The sequence below is a fragment of the Mus pahari genome, chromosome 8 (genome assembly GCF_900095145.1).
Source record: "Mus pahari chromosome 8, PAHARI_EIJ_v1.1, whole genome shotgun sequence".
NCBI lineage: Eukaryota > Metazoa > Chordata > Mammalia > Rodentia > Muridae > Mus > Mus pahari.
The window spans coordinates 55,093,391-55,117,292 of NC_034597.1; the positions used below are offsets into that span (position 1 = coordinate 55,093,391).

Genomic DNA, 23,902 nt, shown 5'->3' on the forward strand with positions numbered 1-23,902 from the left:
GTCATCTTCAGTGTGCAGAACAACTCCACAAACTATGCTGGACTAGTTCTCCCCTTGTTTTGTGGTGAAGAAGAGACTCAGACACATTTTAAGGGCCCTGCTGCTTTCATGGGTGTTTTTAGACAAAAAAAAAAAAAAAAGGACAAAAGTGAAAAAAAACTCTGACTCTGCCATAGTTTTAATAAATGTTCCCAGGCACAAAGGACTTTAAATGACTTGCTCAAAATAATACAGACCCTGGAGGATGGGGTCAGGATGGGACAACTCAAAGCCATTCACAGACCAACTTCCACCCTGAGTATTATTGTTTATTCTGATGTGGTAATGAGAGATCTCTTGGAATGGAAGCAATAGAAAAGAGACCAAGCCACATATTTTGAATAAGACATTCAAAGCTTTCATTTGGAGCAGAGATGGGAGAGGGGCAGCTTGAGAAGTCGGGATCTGGCTCCGAGAGTGCATCAGATTGCTCCACACAACAGAGAGTGCAGCGGGCTTTTGTTTGACTTTATGAGAGGATGGGCTAGTTTGGTAAAAGGATACCTTTACATTCTACAAAGGAAGCTGTATCCTATACCACAGGTCAGGGATGCTACCTGCAAGCAAAGCCAGTGGGAAGTTAGTATATTGCTCAGCTATGAGCTAGGCAAAGGGGTGCTAGCTGTATGGAATGGATCCTAGGGCCATCTCAAGAGTCTCACTTAGCAGCACCCACCAGCATTGAATTACCTGAGGGTTTAGAGAAGACCCTAGTCAATAAACATTCTCCTTGTGTGGCCTTATCAGATGTTTTACAGCAAAGTCAAGAGAGGTCAGCATTGAGGGTGAAGGGAAACACCCTCTGATGTTAAGGGTAAACAGTTAAAGACTGAGAGGTTCCCTTTTGCTCCCTTGTGGTAGCCCCTACCCACTTCAATTCCAACTATTTACTAAGCTATTAATAAGTACTAGGCAGCATGCCAGGAACAGAGGGTGTAAGAGCAAAGAGGTGTAATTTAGTGGGGGTTGGAGGTAAAGTGATAATACTTAGAATGTGGACTGTTGGGTAACCATTGGAGATAAGGGAAAACAGAGGATGCAAAGAATGGAAAGAGAGGGGCTTGGACAAGGGACAGTGTGATGGCTAATACTGTCAAAATATCAGGTTCTGAAATCACCAATTATCTAGATCAAGTTAGTTGAGGTATGAAGAGCCATGTCAGCCATGGGCAGTACCATCCTGAAGGCTTGGCTCCAAGAGTGAATGAAAAGGAAAACACAAGTTGAGTAACAGGATTCATTGTTCTCTGCTTCCTGGCCTTAGAGGCAATGTGACCAGCTGCCCCAAGTTTCTACTACCATGATTTCCTCACTACGATGGACTGTGCCCTTAAACTGAGCCAAGAAGGCCTTTCTCTTTAAGATGCATTTGTAAGGCCATCTTTTCACAGCAAGAGAACAAGTAATAATCAAGGCAGGTCTCTTTGACCAGGCACCTGGAACCTACCTGAAGGAGAGAGGCTCACTGAGTGACAGGACTGTTGATGAAGGAAAGCAGATAGAGCGGTTTCCCAGTAAGACCTGGGCACATCCTGAAGCTGATTATTTTGTCATGTTGATAATTATGATCTTGAAATGCTGATGAGGATGATGAGGATGTGGAGAGGGCAATGATGGGTGATGGACGGGGGGATATGAACTGAGGTCGTGGGAGGAGGGGAAGATTCAGAATTCACCATGCTATCCCTAGACAATCCTCTCTTGACTTCCCACGCACCTCGGATGCTCCCCTGCTCCCCTAAGTCCTCCTTTCCGGCTCTTGTTCCTGCCTTTCATCCTAGGACCTCACAGATGAACCCCTTCCCAGGTTATCTGTATTCTTGAACTTTTAGTCTACACTGGTTTCAGACGATGTGTGCTGTGGAGCCAGTGGCTGTGGCACCTCAATAGCTGTCACTCTATGTCTCAGCAGTCTCACAATCTCTCTCTGACCTCAGGCCACCAACCTGTGTCACCGGGGTGACTGTCTATGTGATATTGTTTGTTCTGGGTACCCCCAATAATGTCCATGTTTTCATGTCATATCCAGAATAATATCTATTTATCCATACCTGTATCTATGTATCCATGTATGTACATATGTATGTATGTACGTACGTATCTATCTATCTATCTATCTATCTATCTATCTATCTATCTATACCTCTATCTATGTATCTATGTATCTATCACCTATCTATCCATACCTCTATGTATCTATGTATCTATCTATGTATCTATGTATCTATCTATGTATCTATGTATCTATGTATGTATGTATGTATGTATGTATGTATGTATCTATCTATCTGTGTGTGTATGAGAGAAAGTATGTGTGTGAGCATATGTGTGTATGTGAAAGAATGTGTGTTTGAGAGAGTGTGTATATGTATATGTGTGAGTGTATGTATATGAGAGTGTATGTATATGACTAGCACAGGAAAGGGAAATGAACAAAAAAAGAACCTGCCACAGAAATCATAAATGCATAGTCTATGTTTAAAGGGTGTTTGAAGGGCAATTGTCTGAAAAGCAGTGGAAATTTACCAGCTAATGCTATTTGCTCAATAGAATTGTAAAGTAGCTCAGTGACTTTGAGAAAGATGAAATTATAACACACGTGTGCACTGAGAGAGAGTATGTTGTGAGTGTATGTGTGTTTGTGTGTGCATGAATGTATATGTTGTATGTATGTATGTGTGTGTATATGTTTGTGTGTTTGCATGTGTGTATATGTGTATGTATGTGTATATGTGTGGATGCATGTATATGCATGTGTATATGTGTACATGTATATATGTGTATGCATGTGTGTGTGAATGCATGTGTATGCATGTGTATGCATGTGTGTATATGTGTGACTGCATGTGTGTGTGTGAGTGTGTGTGTGTGTGTGTGTGTGTGTGTGTGTAAGAGAGAGAGGTGAATGTGGAGCCTACTGGACAAATTTGGCAACCTTGGATGTCATTCCTCAGGCTTCACTCATTCTTTTTATTAAAAATCATGTATTTATTCATTTTATGTATATGTGTTTTGCCTGCATGCATGTATGTTCTAGAGTTTGAACTCCAGCCTTTGCACTTGTGAGGCAAGCACTTTGCTGATTGAACTGTGACTGCAGCCCACTCTAAGTGGTACATTGCCACCCACTTTAATTCTCTTCCAGCCAACTCATGATAAGGTTGAAATTTCCTATAAAGGCACATGGAACTTTTGAGACCCAATTTCAGAGAATATAAAAATCTCACCCAGAGACCCAAGCTCCTTACTGCCAAAGGTAGCAGTAGAACAAGGGACTTCTCAAAGTGCTTAGAGTCAAGGGCAGGGCCAGAGCGCAGAGGCAGATGATGACCAGCATGAAGCATCTAGGCATTCCCTAGTCACTATGCAAAGGGACCCATAACCAGGAAGGCCTGGGAGAGGGACTTGGCTCAGTCAGGCTGTCCCTGCTCCTCCTATCATCTCAGCACTTACTGTGATGTCACCAGGCCAGGCTTTGCCATGCGCTTGTGATGTACAACTGAGGCAGCCACAGCTGCTGTTGGATCAATGTGGGCAGGGCATCAAGGCAGGCACCACTGCACTGGAATGACAACACGATGCTCCCACTTCTAATTGCACTGCTCATGGCTTCCAAGGGACAAGCCCAGGACCAGCAAGGTTAGTGTCAAGCCAGCCCAGAATGAAAGGTAGGAAAAAGCCTGCCACCTCATCCCTGGATCCCATAGGGTGCATGGGGCTAGCTCCAGGAGATGCAGAGTTAGAGGTTTCCAACCCAAATCCAGACAGTATAAAATCTTACCCAGAGACCCAAAGCTCTTTACCGCCAGAGGTGGCAGTAGATGCAACCTGGCTTAGGAAACGAAGAGACTATAACTGATTTACCAAAGCAGATATACTGGACTGGTTGAAGATGCTGTCTCCAGTGAACGCCTTAGGATCTGGGCCAAGAGTTCTAGAAGCACTGGAGCCTTGGGGCAAGATGAACACTTAGCTCCATTTCTCCCACCCTACACCCTGCCCTCTCTGTAAATGAATAGAGGACCTTTCTAGGTCCAGGCCCTGAATGAGGCAGCAGAAGGGGGTGGAGTAGACTAGGGATATTTTTAATTCAGAAAACTTTTACTAGATCACATTGCTATATGAAGTCATTTCGTGTAACACTTGCTCTGAGGTCCTGGGAGAAGTTCTGTGGGTAGACCAGATGAGTAAATTTTTGGTACTCTTCTGGCAGAATTACATCAGGTACCCCCACACAAAGGGATGCTGACACATCTCTCTGACTCTCTGTCTCTCTGAGTGTATGTGCATGTGCATGCACACGTGTGTTATAATTTCATCTTTCTCAAAGTCACTCAGCTACTTTACAATTCTATCAAACAAACAGCATTAGCTGGTAAATTTCCGTCGCTTTTCAGACAATTGCCCTTCAAACACCATTTAGACATAGACTACGCATTTATGATTTCTGTGGCAGGTCCTTTTTTTTGTTGTTGTTCATTTCCCTTTCCCGTGCTGGCCATTTTCAGTTAGGAGGTATTTTCTAAGATCTGTCCCGGGATGGCCCTCATTCAGTTTCCTCAGGTGCCACCTGACCTTAAGTGGGAAGGTTCTTGGTATGTGGAGGGGGAATTTCTCCGGGCCCCTTACGGATATCAATGGCTCTTTGCTTCCTCTCTCAAAATCAGTTCTGTGTGGCCACAGACCCGCCTTCCCAAACTCATCCTGGCTGCCTTTGCGGGAGCTGCTTGAGGTCCAGCATGGTGAGTTCCCATGGCAAGTGAGTATCCAGATGCTTGGGAAACACCTGTGTGGAGGCTCCATCATCCACCAGTGGTGGGTTCTGACGGCAGCACACTGCTTCCCGAGAACCCTGTAAGTGTCTGCAGCACGGCCTTGATTTACATCGAATCGAGTACGCATGCATTCTGGGAAGGTCACTTGTTCTGTGAAGTTTTTTGAAGCCCTGGGCTTCAAAAGTCTGTCCCTATCTAGTCATCCCTCTTGACTTAGTCAACTCTATCCAAAGTTGGCTACTTCTCACAGCGTTGGGGAAGTCAGTGTAGGCTTCCCTTTTCCTGTCCACCATCTGATGTAAAGACACTGTGTTAGATTCATTCATTCACTGTGCACGCATTGAGCACCTACTGGGTACTGTTTCAAGTGCTAGGGATATGGTAGTCAATAAGATAGCCAAGGTTCCTGTCCCTGAGGTGTTCACACGGTCTTTCCTCAGTGGGCGCATTACATTTCTGTTGGTCAGCGCTTCCCCTGAGTCTATGGTTCACTCTCTCAGAGTCAGGACTCTCACCTCCTTGGTCTCTCTAGACCCCCGCAGCATACCCACTACTATACACTACTTAGTGGTGAGTTCTACTGCTTGGGGAATGTGTCTGCCGAGACAACGTGTCCCACCGCCATTGTCAGCTGTGGTGCGTTTGTATCCATCCCTCAGATTAGAACTGGTAGCAGTAAACGTCACTGTGGTCATGGGAATCAAGACTTTCAGTGACATCAACTTGGAGAGGAAACAAGTGCAGAAGATCATCGCTCACAGAGACTACAAGCCGCCCCACCTCGACAGCGACCTCTGCCTTCTCCTGCTCGCCACGCCAATCCAATTCAATAAAGTCAAAATGCCCATCTGCCTGCCGCAGAGGGAGAACTCCTGGGACCGGTGCTGGATGTCAGAGTGGGCATATACTCACGGCCACGGTATGCGCCTGGCCTTTGGGTCAGGATGAGGCTCACATGCGGGCTGCCCTCTGCTGAGCAAGATGGTGGTCTAGATGGGGGAGAACTCGGGTTTGAATTTGGGTAGTACCTTCTTTTATTACCTTTTCCCATCTATAGAACAACAGCAGTGCCTCCCTCAGTTAAGTCACATAAATGAAGTGGATGAAATTACGTAGATAAACACATGGGGCCTAGAAGAAGGTCAGAACCTGGAAATAACGGTCATTTTTATGGATGCCATAAAATTGTTTGGCTTGTTCATCTGTTTGCCTCACATAGAGTCCATCATTTGTTGAGATATCCAACTCGGTGGCTTCCCTGGAGTGGTGAGTGTCAGTGGCTCGGCTCCTTTTCCTGCAGAGCACCGGGCTGGTCACCCATGGAAGACTCCTGAGAAGGAAAGAATGGAGAGAAAGCCAGGATTTTGTTTAGCACTGTGATTATTTGCTCCCTTCAAGGTGGCACCCTGATGTGCGCTCTCTTCCGAGTGTCTCCATTTGGTTTGCCAGAGACAAGATGTGGGAAACCGTTGCCGAAGCAATTGGGTTGCTCTAAACTTTGACACAAGGACAAACAGTAGCATCAGAGCCAGGCTGGTGCCGCAGAGAGATCTCCCCTATAGGGTAAGGGACCGAGTTGCTTCTGGAGAGATCCTGCATCCTCTAGGCAGATGCACTATAGAGGGACTACTCGTCGACAGCTACTTAGATGACGCAGAGCAGGGTCTTTCACTAAGTCATCCACATGAAGGGGACTTGTGAATCACCAGACTTCCACACTGGTGTGTGTGGGCGGGTCACTCTCGGAGGCCAATTCATGCTCACTCTCAGGCTAGCTTCCTTTTGCCAGGTTCAGCCAAAGGCTCAAACATGAACCTGAAGAAGCTGAGGGTGGTTCAGGTTAGCTGGAGGACATGTGCCAAGAGGGTAACTCAGCTCTCCAGGAACATGCTTTGTGCCTGGAAGGAAGTGGGCACCAATGGCAAGTGCCAGGTACTCGGTCTCCCATCATACCCCTCCTCCCCACACCCCACAATTCTTAGGTTCCAAGAAGGAGTCCAGGGGGGGAGGGCTTGCTCATGTCACTAGCCACCACCCTTTTATAGCCTCTTGCTGTAGGTCCCACTGGCCTCTCAACATGTAATGCCTCTTGTTTTCTCGTTCCCAGGGAGACAGCGGCGCACCCATGGTCTGTGCTAACTGGGAGACTCGGAGACTCTTTCAAGTGGGCGTCTTCAGCTGGGGCATAACTTCAGGATCCAGGGGGAGGCCAGGCATGTTTGTGTCTGTGGCTCGGTTTATCCCATGGATCTTGGAGGAGACACAAAGGGAGGGACAAGCCCTTACCCTCTCAAAAGCCTCAAAAAGTCTCTTGGCTCACAGTCCATGCTACCATCCCATACTGCTAAGCTTGGGCTCTCAAATATTGCTTGCTGCCATGTGTTCTGGGGTTAAATCAAATTGCTAAGCACTGACTCTCTTACCGTTTGCCCGGTCTGTTGCCTCCCACCCTCACAAAGGCATCTGAGGAACACTGACTTCTGGTTGGTCTCTACATCAGTTGAGTTAGCTACAGACTTAGTTCCCCATCTCATACTAATGTAGGGAGGTCAAACTCCATGCTGAAAGAGGTGCTGTCGGTGTTGTTGAGGGTTGGGCGAGGACCCCAGAGGAAAACATCATGTTCTCTGACAAAGAAGGGTCAGGAGCATGTGATTCAGGAAATCTTTGACAATTTCCCATGGGGAGTCATCTTTTCCTTCCCTATCTATGAAGGAGTCTTTTCTCACTCTGACGTTCTGACTTCCTTCTTCCTCTCTTGGAACATGATCATACCAAGCCATAGACCAGCCTTGTTTCTGTTGGTCCAGCACCCAACTTAGGTCTGCATCCTGGGAGCTCCTAACCTATGCTGCAAGCAGATGCCTCCACCCTCTGGACATGCATAAAGACCTTTTCATATGTAGCAGGTAGGGTCGGGGCTTTCTAGTCCAACTTGAAACTAAAAGCGGAAGATTATGACTTGGAGACCACACCTTTCCTTCCCTTTCTTAACTTATTTAAAAAAAAACCCACTTCCTGATGACAACTTGTTCCAGAAGCTCTGACGTGTATCTACTTCTTCTACGTGGACTCAGATTGCCCAGGGACCAAAGCCACCCACCATGTGTGAGAGTGGATGGAACCAATCCCAGGACACCAGAGCCAACACGCCCTTCCACTGCAAACAAATGACAGTGTAGCATGTTGCCAGGCACAACACAACGGGTAAGAATTTGGGCTTAGAAAACCACAGGACCATGTCTGAAGACCAGTGCTGTACCATGCATCCAGGGTCAAATGGTGGCTTCATCTCTAGATATTTTCTAGGTAAATCTAGCATAGGACACAGGAGTTTGTTTTTTGCATTTATTCATTTGGATACTTGGTGAGCAATACATATTAAGGATACAGGAAAATGCAAGATATAGAAGGCTCATGTCTTCAAATGTGCGTCACTTCTAAAATATATATATTATATATCACTTCACAGGCTCTCCTAGTGATTACTTTCATTATACAAGCACACACACACACACACACACACACACACACACATATATGTACATATAATTTCACACACATATATATATATAAAACTTCATTCTATTTTATATCATCCATCTATTTTCTAAGGATTATGGGAAAGGAGCACTGGACCATGGCAGGGATTATAAAGTACAATATGACACCTTATAGGTGACAGTAAGAAATATATCCTACCTGAGCTGGCATGCAGAGAAGGCACTCAGTTAAAATACAGTCTCTGATGTGGTGACCCACCAATCGGCAGAGCGTTGCCAGGAGGGGTGAGCTAACACTCGCCCATCCCAAGCACAGCACAGTGCATACTATGAGGTTTACTTAATCACAGGTGTCCTTAGTCCTGAGTCAGCTCGACTCACAGCAGCCAACTCACCCACCACAAGAAAGTTCTAGAAGATGCTGGCCCTTACTTCTCCATTGGACCCAGTTCTCCCTCTTCAGGGCTATTGGCTGTTCTGCCGGGGTCCTAGAGAGCTGCCTCCAAAGGCCTGAGCCACCAGATGCTGTTAGACTCCCCTCCCCAGAATGCAGTGACCAAAGCACCAGAGCAGAAAGTGAGAGGGCCAGTGGGGCATTTCTTTCCTGTCCCCTTCCTGGCCCAGTTCCCACTGATGGCCCCTTCTTCACCCCTGTGGCTTTCCCCGGGTCTAGGAAGGAGAGTCTCTCTACCCTCATGGCTGATTGCGTTGGCTAGTCTGTTTAGTTGCTAAAACATCCATGGTGTTCATGCCAATAGCAAAATGTCTCCATCCAAGTTTTCAGTATTGAAATTCCAGCTCCTCCCTAACTGAGCTCAGCCCTGCCCCCATAGCCATCAACCTCCCTAATTCCACCTCAGGGATTCAGATAGCCGTGAGAGGCCCAAGAGAAGGGTTACTGAACCCACGGAGTAGGTCCGCCTTTCTCTGCTGTCCTGGCACTTTCATCTCCGGGAGGACGGACAATCACCAGACAGGCTCTCCTGGAAATACAAGGTCAGGGCCCTCTCTAGCCTTGCACCCCAATCCCACAGTCTCCAGATCTGGAATTGAACTTCTGTAGCACTGCAAGCAGCGATCCAACTGGTCTCACGCAAGAAAGAATCAGGGCAGAGCTGAAATCCGAAAGGGAAGAAGGCAAGGCTGTGATCCGCAGGGAACAATGTCTGTTTCCTAATCTGTCTCCTGCCCCAAATAGCTCCGCTCTCCTCCCCCCACTTGTGTTGATGTGTTTCCTGCCTGGGCAGCAGATGCCATGGAGACTTAAACTGGGTCATGGAAGGTGGTGGTGGCTGATACAAGCCCACAGGCCATGTCCTCCTCTGACCTGGCTCCCCAGGTTCTTGGCCTGGGGTTCAGAGCACAGACCTTACAAGGACACAGCTCCCAGGGCATCTGAGCAGGGTCTTGGCTCCCTAGAACCACAGTGAAAGTCCCCTGTGCAGCCAGAGATTGGGCAGGGCCGTTTTATAGGTAGGGACGGGAGCCTTGTGAGATGAGAGCCCCCTCCTTTCTTAGGGGTAGCCTGCTGGCTGGGAGAGCTTAGGGGCTGCCTTCTAGCCAAACGAGGGTTTCAGCAGAACCTGAACAGCAGAATAGCTGATATTATAATGCAAATTATACACTGAAATCTGGACTTCCCCAACTTCAAATCCCAGTCATGGTGGCAAAACAAGGTGAATGTCACCACCTGCCTCCAGCCTTCAGTGTGTACGTAATATCCTTGTTATCAGGCTATGCCTCCCAAGAGCGTGCCCCCATTAGCTGCTGCTTCTATCCCAAGTTCTCTACCCAGCAGTACGCTCTGAACCCCCTTTCCTCTGATTTATTTATTTATTTACCACCAGTGTTGCCTGAGAAGTGCTGTACACATATTCTAAACAAGGTTTGTGTTCCTAACCCACTGGGTAGCTGGTTTAGGAGACTGAACCACTAAGGATGACATTTAAAGTTAAGTGAGGTCAAAAGGGCCTACAGGATAGTGTCCTTATAAGAACACTTTTGTAAGAGTGACAGGTGTACACACACACACACACACACACACACACTCACGAACGCACACATGCATGCACACAGAGGAATGAGGAAGGGTGACAGGAGGACACAGAAAGTTGCCTGGCTGGAAGCTGGGAACTGAAGAATTTCCAGCAGCTTTGTCCTCAACTCAGAAAATAAGCACTGAGTGTTTTATCCACTCGGCCTATGTTATCTTATGGTGGAGGCCTTGGCAGAGAAAGACAGTCTTAAAAACCAATTTCTCCTCACATGGTGGGCCTTAGAGTTCCAGCGGAGGTGCTGTCAGCAAGTGGGGCGTATTTGCTACTTTCTTGGGTGACTCAGCAGGTTCCAGAGTGTGCACAGTCCACCATGGTAGGAGAGGACTGGCTGCTCTAGTGACAATGAGAGCTTATAGCTGGTCACATCCTGGCAGTAGAGTTAAGGATGCAGGCCCATTGGGACGGGAATGGACTCAGAGGCGAAGAGCTCTTGTGCAAGCACAGGAACTTGAATTTGCATCCTCAGATCTGCCTCATGTCTGGGTATGGCTGCACATAACTGTGATCCCAGCAATTGGGAGGTGGAGCAGGAGGAACCCAATAACTTGCTGGCCAATCTAGCTCAACAGAAAGATTCAGGTTCAGTAAGAGACTGTATCAAGGGAATAAGGCAGAGGGTAATAGAGGAAGACCCAACTCAATACATACACCACACACACACACACACACACACACACACACACAGAGAGAGAGAGAGAGAGAGAGAGAGAGAGAGAGAGAGAGAGAGAGAGAGAGAGAGAACATTTCACATTCAAACCACAGCGGGACCACTTCTTCTGTTGTTTATATTGGGGGATTTGTTTGTGTACAAAGTGCAGCAGCATTTTAAAAGTCTGGCTTTCAAGTTGTCACTTCTATGGAGCAAGTGTGCCATTTGGAGGCCCTGTGAATGGAAAGACACGCACCTGCCTGTACAGTAGACGCAGAACCCTTTCCTCTCCTGCTCCCATCTCTCCCTGAGCTCCGGCCCCTGTGCATGGCAGGTGCTCTCTCTCTGCCATGGTTGTGTCTTTCGGAATGTCATGCTATTGGGATCATGTGGCAAGGAGCCATTTATGTCCAGTTTTGTCATTGGCCTACCACACTTATGTTTGGGGTGCCAGCAGGTTCAGCAATGGCTTCTCTTCACTGCTGAGCAGTCTTAGTGCTCTGTAGGTGAGCCACCTGTGGAACCAGTCCCTTAAGCCTGGGCATGTAGGTTGTTACTAGGGTTTAGTAGTTGCAAATAAAGCCACTACAAATGCTTGACTTGTGTTTTCTTTCATTTCCTTCCTTCCACATTTTTTTCAGAACAGGGGCCTTGAACCCATAACGTCACATGTGCTAGGCCAGTGCTGTACACTAAGCTGCAACCCAGCCCTCCTTTTTTCTTTTTTTTTTTTTTCTATTTTGAAATAAGATCTAAGTTACTCAATCTGGCCTTGAACTCATTCTGTGGTCCAGGCTGACCTTGAACCTATGATCTTCTTGCCTCTGCCTCCTTCATCAGGCCTGGGATTACAGACCTGTGCCACCAGGCCCCATCCCATGTTTTGGTTAAAATGTGAATGCTTGGAGATTGTTTGGGGGGCACAAATGGGGATAACACAAATGTGTTCTCCTGGAAGCTATGTAGAACAGTGGGGTGGGGGTGGTGTGTACAGGAAGTTCTGGGAAATCTCTATGAATGGCTTACTTCATTTCACACGCACATGTGACCCTGCCTCCACCCCAACCCCAGGGCCCAAGTGTTTATAAATAGTGAGAACCACAAGGTTCTGTTGTAAGAAACAAAGGTGGGAGCTTTTCCATCATTTCTGCGCCCCCCCCAGCAATGAAAAGGTAGGCACTTACTTGATAAATTCCAAAACTCAGCTTACAGTGAATGGCAGTGTTACGCATTCTCCTTATGACAAATCTCACATCCATAATGAACTGTTTAACCTTTCATGAGGCAGTCATTCTGATGTACATTTCCAAGAATTAAAAAAAAATTACATTAGTATATTTAGGGTGTGAGTGTGTGTGTGTGCTTGTGTGTGTGTGTGCTTGTGTGTGTGTGTGCTTGTATGTGTGGAGGTGAACATACAGAAGCCAGAGGATAACCTGGGTGTTCTTCCTGAGATGGAGGCTACCCCTTTACTTTGAAATAGAGTTTTCTCAATGGGCTGGAACTCACTCATCAAGTAGACTAGGCTACTGGGTAGAAAGCCCCAAGGGATCTGCCTGTCTCTGCCTCCCTGACACTGAGATTACAAGGGTACTTACTATACCTGCCTTTTATCTCTGTGTGGGTTCTGGGGAATCAAACACAACCTGGTGCTTATGAGCCCTTGATGGACCAAGCTGCCTCCCGACAGCACAGCAAATTCCTCCTGCTCTTTCTCCAGGCCGCTTCTAGGCTCAGCTTTTTCCTCTGGAGAACTCTGCCTCATGGCCCCACCCAGCCATGACCCTGTCCTGACCCCTAGTGACACCCTTTCTCCATGGTGTTAAGGCACTCTCTTTGCTCTTTCACTCAAATGGTGTGAGAGTTCCCAGAGCTCAGAGAATCCCCGCTGTTCCTCTGGTCACATCCTGGGCTCAATAGGGCTAGTAGCAAACACAAGTGAGAAATGAGTGCAGGGGGATTCCATCCTAGCACCCCACAGAGGGGCTGCCCCCAGTGCCCAGGGATGAGAGTTTCCTGTTGAGAGGAGCTGATGGCCAAGGTTCTCTCTCTGCTGGGAGACAGTAGCAGCAAACCTGAGGGTTATATCAGAGGCTCAAAATATGACTGGTCCTGTGTGGGGATACCTGCCTTAGGGTAGCTGTTCTCAACCTGTGGGTCACGACCCTTTAACAGGGGTCACCTGAGGCCATAGGAAAACACAGATATTTACAGCATGATTCATAACAGTAGCAAAATACAGTTATGGAGTAGCAATGAAAATAATTTATGGTTGGGGGTCACCATAACACTAGGGACTGTGTTTAGGAGTCACAGCATGAAGAAGGTTGAGAACATCTGTCTAAGTGCATTAACCCTTCCAATGCCACAGAGATGTATCATCACCTATTTTTGGATAAATATGAGAATCTAAGTCAAGTGACTTCCCCAATGTCCTATTGGTCGCATCTCTGGTGACATGAGCTCTCTCCCACAGAGTATGCACAGGTATCTCTGCTGTGTCATCTGATTTATTTGACATACCTCAGCTTCCTTCTTATTCACCAAGGCTGTGCCTCCAGCCATTGTGTCCTGGGGCATCTGCAAACCAATCTGTTCGAATTCTACTGTCACCCTGGTCATTACACCCTTCCTAGCCTCCATTTCCTGGAGGGCTCAGGAGGCCACCTGCTGCTTGGGGTGGCCCACCCAGGCCCATTGTGATCTCAGTGCTCATCTAGGCCCAGCCTGCCATCACCGGCCTCAGTTGAAGCTCCCCATTGCCGATGTGCAGGCAAGCCGATGAAACGATGGAAGGGCAGAAGAACAGACCTGTTGCTGCCACTGGTCCTCCTGTTGTTCGGGGCACATAGTTCACTGGCATGTAGGTTTCTGGGGGACCCTGTGGCTCAGTCCCTAAGGGGTGGTAGAATCACCTGGGAACTAGTTCCAAAGGAAACTTCCAGGGGAGGCGATTCAGTACTTTGGGGCAGGGGTGGGGCAGGATTTAGGGATCTGAGGCAGCTGGGCCCTGACCAAATTATCTCTGGGATCCTTATGCCACCTGTCCTTTAAAGCTGTTGGGGGTTGGGGAGCCTGGTCTCTGTCTCTGTCTCTGTCTCTGTCTCTGTCTCTCTCTGTGTGTGTGTGTGTGTGTGTGTGTGTGTGTGTGTGAGAGAGAGAGAGAGAGAGAGAGAGAGAGAGAGAGAGAGAGAGAATTTGCTATCTGTGTAGATACTAGAGTTTCCCAGAGTGAATGGCCATACCAGTACACATTTCAGAAAAGGCACCCAGCTGTTGGGTCACTGGTGCATAGTGACCACATCAGCACATCAGGAAGGCTCAAGTCCAGCAGGATCTGCAGAGAGTCTCTTCCTTCTTCCACCATGCTGAAGACCTCTTGAATGGTCTAATGCCAAGGCTACCATATTACAGCACCCAAGCAAGGCAGGGCATCCGTATCTCCTGTGATGGGCTCCTGTTTGAGTACAGAGAACGTAGACAGTTTGGGTCAATGGGGTGGTCAACGAATTCCAAGCCTCTGCCACAGGGTGTGCTGTTTTAGAAACGGTGTTTACAGCAGAGGACAGAGTTTTCCTCAGTGTGGTGGTAGGGATGGGCCTTAAACAAACACAAAAGCTGGCTGTTGGTTCAGGCCTCTAATCTAGCTACTGAGGACGATGGGTCAAGGGGATCTCAGGTTCAAGCCTAGCCTAGGCTACAGAGCGAGTTCAAGACTAGCCTGGACAACTTAATGAGATTCTGTTCCCCATATAAAAAGTGAAGAGGGTTGAGGATAGCCACTCACAAGTAGGGTGCTTTCCTGCAAGCAAAGAACCCTAAAATCCACCCCCAGTATGGCAACAAAATCCCTGAATAAACCTTGCAGTCAATGGCAGGAAACAGACAAAACAGACTGGTGTTGTGGAAAACCTGGGTGAAGCCAATGGAACTTCGGTAGGTAGGGCCTTTCTGCACTCATGATACTTGCTTTCCCTGATGGGGAGACACACTTACTTGCAAGCACAGGGTAAAGACTCCACACACTGAAAGAGCTTAATGCATTGCTGAGGCAGACAGGCCAGCGAGGGGAAAAGGGCTCAGCACAGAGTGAAGAAACCTGCAGGGCCCAGATATGCCAATCTTTATCAAGATGCCGAGCACCTTGGCTCCTCTAGACTGGCTAGCCAGCAAGTCCCAGGGATGTGTTTGTCCCCACATCACCAGTGAGGGTACGCACTGCTCAGTGTCTTACCTGGGTTCTGGAGGAGCAAACTCAGGCCTTCGTGCTTGCATAGCAAGCATTTTACTGAGCTATCTCCTCAGTTCTGTCTATTCTTGACAGTGATACTGATGGGCTGATTACAGGGTTTAAATCTAGCAAGATAGTAGCCATCCACAGGGCAGGGTGGACCACTATCAGTCGTTACTCAGCCCTGAAGCCTGCATGGCTCCACACCACCATCCATCCCTCTTTCCATTTGCCCCTGAGAGGCATTTCTCAGGGCTGTGGGACTCCGCCTCTCACCAGCACCCAGCCTGCTGGCAGTTCTGCTAAGCCTAGATGCACCATCAGACTGCATTTCCCAGAGAACAGCAATAGTCACTTAGGCACTCATCAGACCCAGCTCTCCAAGGAAGTCTTGCTCCCGCCTCCGCCCTCAAAAGCCTGCCTTCTGGGTGGATAGGGTCCCAACAATCAATGCTTGACTAGAACCTCTCAGGTTCACCCCAGTGAGCAATTATCCAAACCACACGCTATCGGTCCAATTAAGGTCTTTCAAGGTTGGGCGGTATGTGCTATTACAGAAGCTCTGAGCAGAAAGGGAGTAGCTGGGTCAGTTGGACTAGCCGGAAGTCCCTCTCTGCCCCTGAGTTTGCGTGAGTTTGAGTGATCAGCTTCCTTCTTCACCTGTGAAGTGGGTCTGCAGATATGCCGGGGATATTTTGGGGATTATTAAGAGTCTGTTGCTCATGCATGCAGCACAGTAGCTGACTCAGGGACGATCCTCAACAGGTGACAGATGGCACTAGGTTTCAAAACGAGGGAAGGACTAAAACGAGTCATTTTGCGAACCCAACCTGATTTCAAATTACATCATTTTGTGTACATGTTCAAAGCAGTCATCTCAAATCAACATTTAGTTTCTCCCACCCCAGACCAACATGCCTGTTTTACTGTACTGTAATCCTAAGGTTCTCTTGCTGGAATGCCAAGTGTCTCTATCTGAGATTAGATTGCAGGCACCTTGTAGGGTGCTGGGGTCCACCAGGAAGGGAAAAAAAATGCCTCCTTGATATGAGCAGGGGAGACGAGGCAGGGATTCTTGCAATGACAGTCCTGCAGACAGCCCACTCTCCCTCAAATGCAATGGCACTTCTGCTGACCACCCACTCTCCCTCTTCCTTGGCTTCCTGATTTGGGAGCTCAAAGGGTTGATGCCTTTGAACAAAGGCTCCTCAGTCTCTGGCCAGCTCTTCCTGACACTGGTGGTTCAAGCAATTTTTACCATTTATACTGCCCTATGGATAGATACCATCTTGCTAGTACATCTACACACTCATCTGGTCCATCCACCTATCCACACATCTATCCACCTACTCCATCTATCCATCCATCCAGTTTATACCATCCCCAATACATCCATCTATTCCAGCACTATGTATTGGGTTCCTGCAACATACCAGTCTCTTGCCTAGGTGGTGTGGCCATAAGAATTAGTCACATATGGCTCCTGCCCGCATGGAGATTAGACTCTAATGAGAGGAGCCGATGTCAAGAGTTTGCAAACATTTGCTAACTATTGCTGGTGTTCTGAGGAGAATATCTCATACAAAAATGATATTGCAATAAAGGTAATTTGAAATTACATCACACACACACACACACACACACACACACACACACACACACACACACTACTCCCATAACCCATGCTAGCTTCAAACTCCAGTTTCTCCTGTCTCAATTTTGCCCAGATCAGCAAAACTCACTTTCCGATTGAGCTAAGATGCCAAGGACACACAGGGGCACAGATCAGGGAGGAGAAAGGGGAGGGACCCTGAGGTAGGAAGCTGCAGGTCACTTCTAGGAAATTGAAAAAAGGCCCTTGATGTTGGGAATGAAATGGAAAGACAGAGAAGCAATGGCTGGTCATGGGGGTGGCAATGTGAGGTGGTGGCACAGTGTTTGGTGATGAATGGTGGGTGCGTGGCGTGATTGTGTGGTAGGGGTCGGTGGTATTGGTGTGTGAATTGGGGATGGGGTTATGTGGTGGTGGGGTGTGTGGTAAAGTTCTCTGGTGATGGAGTTCTATGATGGTGGTGTATATGGGAGTGGGCTTTGTGGTGGAATTCTGGGGTGGTGTAGGTCTTTGGTGACAGGTGATGACTTGGATGGGGACAGGGTGTGAAGTGAGACTGTGTGGATAGGGTTTATTGTCTAAAGTATGTAGTAGTGCTGTACAGAGGTAGCATATGTGGTCTCAGGGATATGTTACCAGGGTATATGTGGTGAAGTTCTGGGACAGAAGTATGTGAGAAAGCATTAGGTAGAGTGGGGGCTAGGATGACACACGGATGGAGATTGTGACTAGAGAGAGCTGGTCTAGAAATATTGCTATTTTTTCCTGTAAGAGCTGTGAGAGTGCCATCACCATTAGATCTTCACCCATGTTCCCGACCCTTCTCTGCTGTATAGTAAGTAGCTGTTGGGCCTTCGCCCGATGTCCAGCCTAGGCTTCACTCTTTAAAACGGGGCAGTAATGATGCTAGGCCAAATGGGACAGTGCTTTGCAAACAGTGAGTATGCGATACTGTAGATTTTATTGCATTTACTTCTCTAATTGGAATAATACTGGAAGGGTATGGGTAGGCTTAGGGGTAGCATGTTTGCTTAGCAAGCCACAGTACTGAGAAGGAGAAAGAGGAGGTAGAAAAGGAAGAGAAGAATGAGGAAAAAGAAAGGAAGAGAGGAAACAGGGAGGGGGGAAAGACATCAAGAGATGTCAAAATAACTCTGCCCCATAGGACCCGCTAAACTCGCTTCTGGGGAGGATTGGAATGATCCTTGGGATTAAAGTTGCACGAAAGCGTGCTCCCTAATTATAATAGGAAAAGCAGGACAGTAACCAGAGAACCGCTGGGACTAAGCCATCTTCTTCCCATGAGTGGTTTTCTGATGCACAGTGGAACACCAGACCTATAGCATATTTCAGGGGACAGCGAGGCATGGCTTAAAGAAAAAGGCATTGCTACACAGACCTAGGGAATCCAGACAAGATCCAGCTGCCCACCATGTGGCTTTGAGTCTCCCTTCTTCCGGGCCCTACAGGACAACTCCAAGAAGCAGGCGGCAGTGAAAGTGACCTCCCGTGTTCTCCACATGTGTGTAGCCAAGCTCTTGAGAGGCCCATGGCGGGGGGGGGGGGACTTGGATTAGTCTGTGGGTTTTCTATCTATGTCCCTTTGCTGGACCCTTCTTGCCTGTGTGTGGGGGAAGGACTGGCTGTAAGGTAAACTTTTTCCAGGCCCTTCAGACTTGACTTCTAGACCCTAAAACTTTCTTCTTCTTCCCCATTTCTTTGAGGGGTATGTGGCCGGCAAATGAGTGGCAGATCCCAGGAACATAGCAATGCTTCTGCTATCATAGGAGGCAAGCCTGCAAACATCTTGGAGTTCCCCTGGCATGTGGGGATTATGAACCATGGTAGTCATCTCTGTGGGGGATCTATTCTCAATGAATGGTGGGTTCTATCTGCATCCCACTGCTTCGACCAAGTAGAAAAGTGAGTATTCCTGGAAGACACGGGGGACAGGTTTAGTGTGGGTGGTGGCACCAGGGATTGAGCCTAGGGGACCATGCTAGGTTGAGGCCGGGTTTCCCTGCGTAGCCCTGGTTGTCCTGGCTCTGCAGATCAGGCTGACCTCAGACTCAGACATCTATTGCTTTTTATTTCAAGGCAATTTAGTAAGTTTCTAAGCTGGCCTTGAACTCATTCTGTAACTTGAAGATGCCTTGGTCATTCTCTTGCCTGAGTTTCCCAAGTAGCTGATCCTGCAGGCCTGTGCCAACAAGTTTAAGTTAGAAATTTCTTCTTAACTAGTGTGAAATGGAATGCTTGTCTATTTGTTCCCTGCATGGCTCAAAAGTCCTTTTGACCTTTGGGAAGTAAGCAGATCTCCTCCCAGGATTCAATGTATCTTCTTATGAGCTCCAGGCATCTCATGCTGCTAAGCATCTGCAGGCATGATGCAGCTTCTCAAAAAGCACCTTTTCTAAGCTGGTTATGGTAGTACATGCCTGTCACCTAGCACTCTGGAGGGTGAGCCTGGAGGATGATTTGTCATGGGCGAGCCTAGACTACATAGGGAGAACTTGTCTTAAAGACAAATGAGAAGAAACTCTATACAGACAAAAGGGAAGCCTGTCACTCACTGTTTGCTCTTGTTGGAGACTCAGAGGGTGGAGCATGGGTGCGAAATCAGAGACATTTAAGACACTGGGATGTGAGGCTGGGGCTCTAGTCCTTGAGCACACATCACCCACCAGCTCTGGGCTGGTGTACACTTCCTTGAATCTCATGAGTCTTTCTGGACTTCTGCTCTACAAGACAAGCCCTTCTTGATCACGGCCACTGGGGGCAGAATCCTTAGGGATCTCACATCTCCACGTCTATCATTTACATGTTCTCTCTCTTCTTATTTTAAATAAGCTCTAAGTTGGAGATCATTCATGGCACAGATGACCTCAGCACAAAGAGCATAAAGCATCAGAAAGTGGACAAGTTATTCTTGCACCCAAAGTTTGATGACTGGCTCCTGGACAATGACATAGCTTTGCTCTTGCTCAAATCCCCATTAAACTTGAGTATCAACAGGATACCTATCTGCACTTCAGAAGACTCCGACTTAAAGGCATGGAGAAACTGCTGGGTGACAGGATGGGGCGTTACTAATACTAGTACGTGACTCCAGATTGGATATACAGGGTGGCATGTGGCTGGTGTTCAGAAGGATTAGAAAATTCTAGAAGCTCTGCTGGCCTTGAAATTCTGCCTAGTGGATCTGATGACTTCAGTTCTCACTGAAGGCCCATGACATAACATATCCTCAGTCCCCCCAAACAGTCAGCCTTCATGAGACTTCAGGGACCTGGAAACAAATTGTGTGCTTATGCTATAGAGCATGAGCCCTGGGCAGAACCTCTGGGGAAACCAAGGCTGAAAGGTCACTCAGTAGAATTCTGAGGGACCATGAAAGGACACAGGGCAGCAGTATGGACTGACTCGGCTCCACATGATAGTATCTGCATTGTTCTTGTAAAGCCAAGGGTTCTATTTGAAAGCCATAGATTCAGGCCAAGGGGGTGTGAGGGATCAGCTAATTCTGAAACATGTCCTTTACAGAAGCAAGCAACAGTCCACTTCTAGACCCCTTTCCAGTCACTCCTGCAAACTAATCCCTTTTGTCCATCTTCTTGGTAAGCATGTTGTCTTAGGGTTTCTCTGCTGCGAAGAGACACACCGTGATGGAGGCAGCTCTTACAAAAGGCAAATCTTTAACTGGGCTGTCTTATGGTTTCAGAGGTTCAGTCCATTATCATCATAGTAGGAAGCATGCTGGCATCCAGGCAGACACATCGCAGGAGAAGGAGTCGAGAGTTTCACATCTTAGTCCAAGGGCAGCCAGAAGGAGACTCTGGCAGTGGGAAGGAGGAGGTTCTCTTTTGCACGGGGTGGAGCTTGAGCTAGGAGCCCTCAAAGGCTGACGAGACAGCGACACACTTCCTCCAAGAAGACCATACCTATTCCAACAAGGTCACGCCTCCTCATAGTACCACTTCTTCTGGGCTAAGCATAGTCAAACCACCACAGCATGTCTTGTCCCATAGTCAATCAGCAGGGGACATTTTGCAGGTCATGCTGTTCCTCCATGCAGGTCCTTATGTGGATGGACCTGTGTTCTAATGCTGTTCCAAAGTCCCAAACTGGGTGGGAGTCAGTCACTGATGATTTTATGAGTTTAAAAGCAAGAAAGAAAAACAAAACAAGACAAAGTTCTTAACCCCAAAGTCCTCAGGAATCCTTCCTTCAACACATAAGCCTTGACCTTTGCTCTGTCTGGGAGCATTCTATACATGAGATTCGACAATACCTAAAGAGAAAGGAAGCACCCATGGGCTGGGTGGTGAGCTCCTCCTTGGTGAATGTATCCAGGGTCCTAGAGTGTTACCAGCCCCTCGATCTGCCTTAGTTCTCTTGACCATCATGCCTTCAAACGAAGCGTATTTTCAGGACTCCAGCTGGGACTCGTGCCTACGATAGGGTTAGAAGATGCTGAACTCGGGCTGAGATTTAGCAGGGATCTAGTCGTAGGGAACTATGGATGCCTGGCGGGGGGGGGGCGGTCTTGACAGTCTTTGAGATACCTATCCTTGTCCCACATTTGATTGGTCTCTGGGTGAGCAGAAGTTCTTTTGTCATTGGTGTGATATGGATGGGTACTGACACTCAACCCAGGGCCATTTTCCCTGAGACTCTCTCTTCCTTTGCGTCTCCTCTGGCTCAGGTGATGAAAGAGTCCAACCCACAAGTCTGCAGAAAGTCAAAGTGGATCTGTACAGATGGGACTGGTGTGGCTATCTCTTGCCTCTATTAACCAAGAATATGCTGTGTGCTGGGGCTCCAGATCCTGGGAAAGATGCCTGCCAGGTAATGGGTTGGGCTCACCTGGGAAGGGTGGCTGGCTTTTCTGTCCAGTGGATGAGACACCACAGCAGCTTCTTAGGGCCACTGTAACAAATAACCATAAGGTGGGTGGCTTTAATCAATATACATGATCCTACCATGGCTTAGGATCACACAAGCCCTAAATCAAGATGTGGGCAAGGTCTGTTCCTTCCTAGGTCTAAGAAGGGAGCCATAGCCACCTCTCTAGATCCCAGTGTGGCCTTGCTCTAACCTCTGTCTCAGTCTGTGGAGGACCTTCTCTCTTATGAGTGTGGCTTCTGATTTATTTATTTCCCTACATCATTTAAAATGTGGAGATTTAAGTATTAACATGTTACCGTTTTTAACATGATACCATTTTTTTTTTGCATTTGCCATATATCCATCTGTGTACCTGGTGGATCCAACCAACAGCTTCCTATGAGGCATGGTGGATTTTTGCTTATTCTGTTCACTTTTTGCATTTTTGAGTAAAATAAAGAGAGCTGGACTGATAGAAAACAAATTTGTGGGGAAAGCACAAGTCTTTAATACAGATATATCAAAGTGAATGATACATTAAATCAATAACGATCTCTGTAGTGATGATGATGGTGGTGGTGATGGTAGACATCAGTCTTTCAAGTTGTCACTTACCCAATTGTTTTTGCCTACATGGTTTGCTACGTATGCAACAGTCACACCCCTGTGGCTGGAAAACTGAACAATAACCAGAAACTGCCATCGTAGGAACCCTTCAGTACTTTTGATCAGACGCCCACACTTGAGCAGGTTACGGGAGCAGTTTCCCTATTGCCCTCAACTTCCCCACAACTTTTCTTTCCTAGGGTGACAGTGGAGGAGCTCTAGTTTGCAACAAAAAGAGAAACACAGCCACTTGGTACCAAGTGGGCATTGTCAGCTGGGGCATGGGCTGTGGCAAGAAGAATCTGCCAGGAGTATACACCAAGGTGTCGAGCTACCTGAGGTGGATCACCAAGCAGACAGCGAAGGCGGGGAGGCCTTATGTGTATGAGCAGAACTCTGCGTGCCCTTTGGTGTTCTCTTGTAGGGCTATCTTGTTCCTATATTTTGTAATGTTTCTTCTAACCTGGTGATTAAACATGAGACTGCCAAGTGCCCTTCTCAGTGTATGAAATAATGAGGTGACTGAGCTTCAAGGTTTGAGCAATGATTCTTGGGTAATTTGTCTCACCTGAGCTCACTATGCAGTTATAGGAGGGTGCCAGACAAGCCTGAGGATCACTGCAGAGTTTCAAGTGGGACTGGAAAGCAGGGTGTGTTTTCTCCAAGAGTTCAGAGTCTCTTTATAAAAGGGGTCATGGTGCAGTTAGTCAGGCAGTGAGTAAATAATTGGCCAAGAAAAGTAGCTTGGAAATAAATGCAACCAACCAACCCACCAACCCACCCACCCACCCACCCACCAAACAACCCACTCACCAAACAACCCACCCACCCACCAACCTACCCACTAACCCACCAAACAACCCACCCCCACCAAACAACCCATCCACCAAACAAACCACCCCCCACCAAACAAACCACCCCCACCAGCCTACCCCCCACCAAACAACCCACCCCTCACCAAATAACCCACCCACCAAACAAACAGCCCACTTGCCAGCCCACCAAACAACCCACCCACCTACCAACCTACCAATCAACCAACATACCCACCCACCAACCTTCCCACTAACCAACCCACTCACCTTGAGGAAAGCCAGTACCACTTACCCCACATATTGTGACAGTCCTGTATGGTCCCCTGACTTACCACATGGGAATAATCTCTGGTACATGGACTGGACTCTAGGATAATTCCATATAATTAGAGAAAAAAAACATAAAACAATCCTGCAAACACAAAGATGAAACCATCATTGAAGCTGACCAAAAAGATTCTTGGGAGCTGCTCGTTCTTGAGTGCTTTAACTATGTTCATCTTCAAATTCTTTCTCTAATGAGCTCAAGAATCCTTGAGATTCACCTTCACTCCAGCAGAAGGAGGGGCAGTCCAGGGACCCCTGCCACAGGAGCCCATCACTTCTCTTTTGCACATGAATCCTGCTGCCTTTATCCTGTAGAGCAGTCACAGAGTGAAACTAACCCTCCTTCTTGCAGCAAGCCCTATCTAGCCATCCTTTGACCCAGACTGCAGAAGAAACAAATG

At 47.6% G+C, this 23,902-nt stretch overlaps 2 protein-coding genes across 2 annotated transcripts; both read left to right on the forward strand.

The window, feature by feature from the left end:
- Positions 1 to 4,778: 4,778 nt before the first annotated feature.
- Positions 4,779 to 7,221, forward strand: LOC110325060 (serine protease 55-like). The gene is made up of 4 exons (XM_021202864.1): positions 4,779 to 4,798; positions 5,474 to 5,733; positions 6,604 to 6,746; positions 6,922 to 7,221. The coding sequence occupies exons 1-4, from the start codon at positions 4,779 to 4,781 to the stop codon at positions 7,219 to 7,221; spliced, it is 723 nt and encodes a 240-aa protein (XP_021058523.1).
- A 6,583-nt stretch (positions 7,222 to 13,804) lies between these two features.
- Positions 13,805 to 22,829, forward strand: LOC110325102 (serine protease 52). The gene is made up of 5 exons (XM_021202892.1): positions 13,805 to 13,886; positions 18,591 to 18,789; positions 19,717 to 19,964; positions 21,572 to 21,714; positions 22,560 to 22,829. Exons 1-5 carry the CDS (start codon positions 13,805 to 13,807, stop codon positions 22,827 to 22,829), a joined length of 942 nt encoding a protein of 313 aa, XP_021058551.1.
- The last annotated feature ends 1,073 nt before the right edge of the window (positions 22,830 to 23,902 follow it).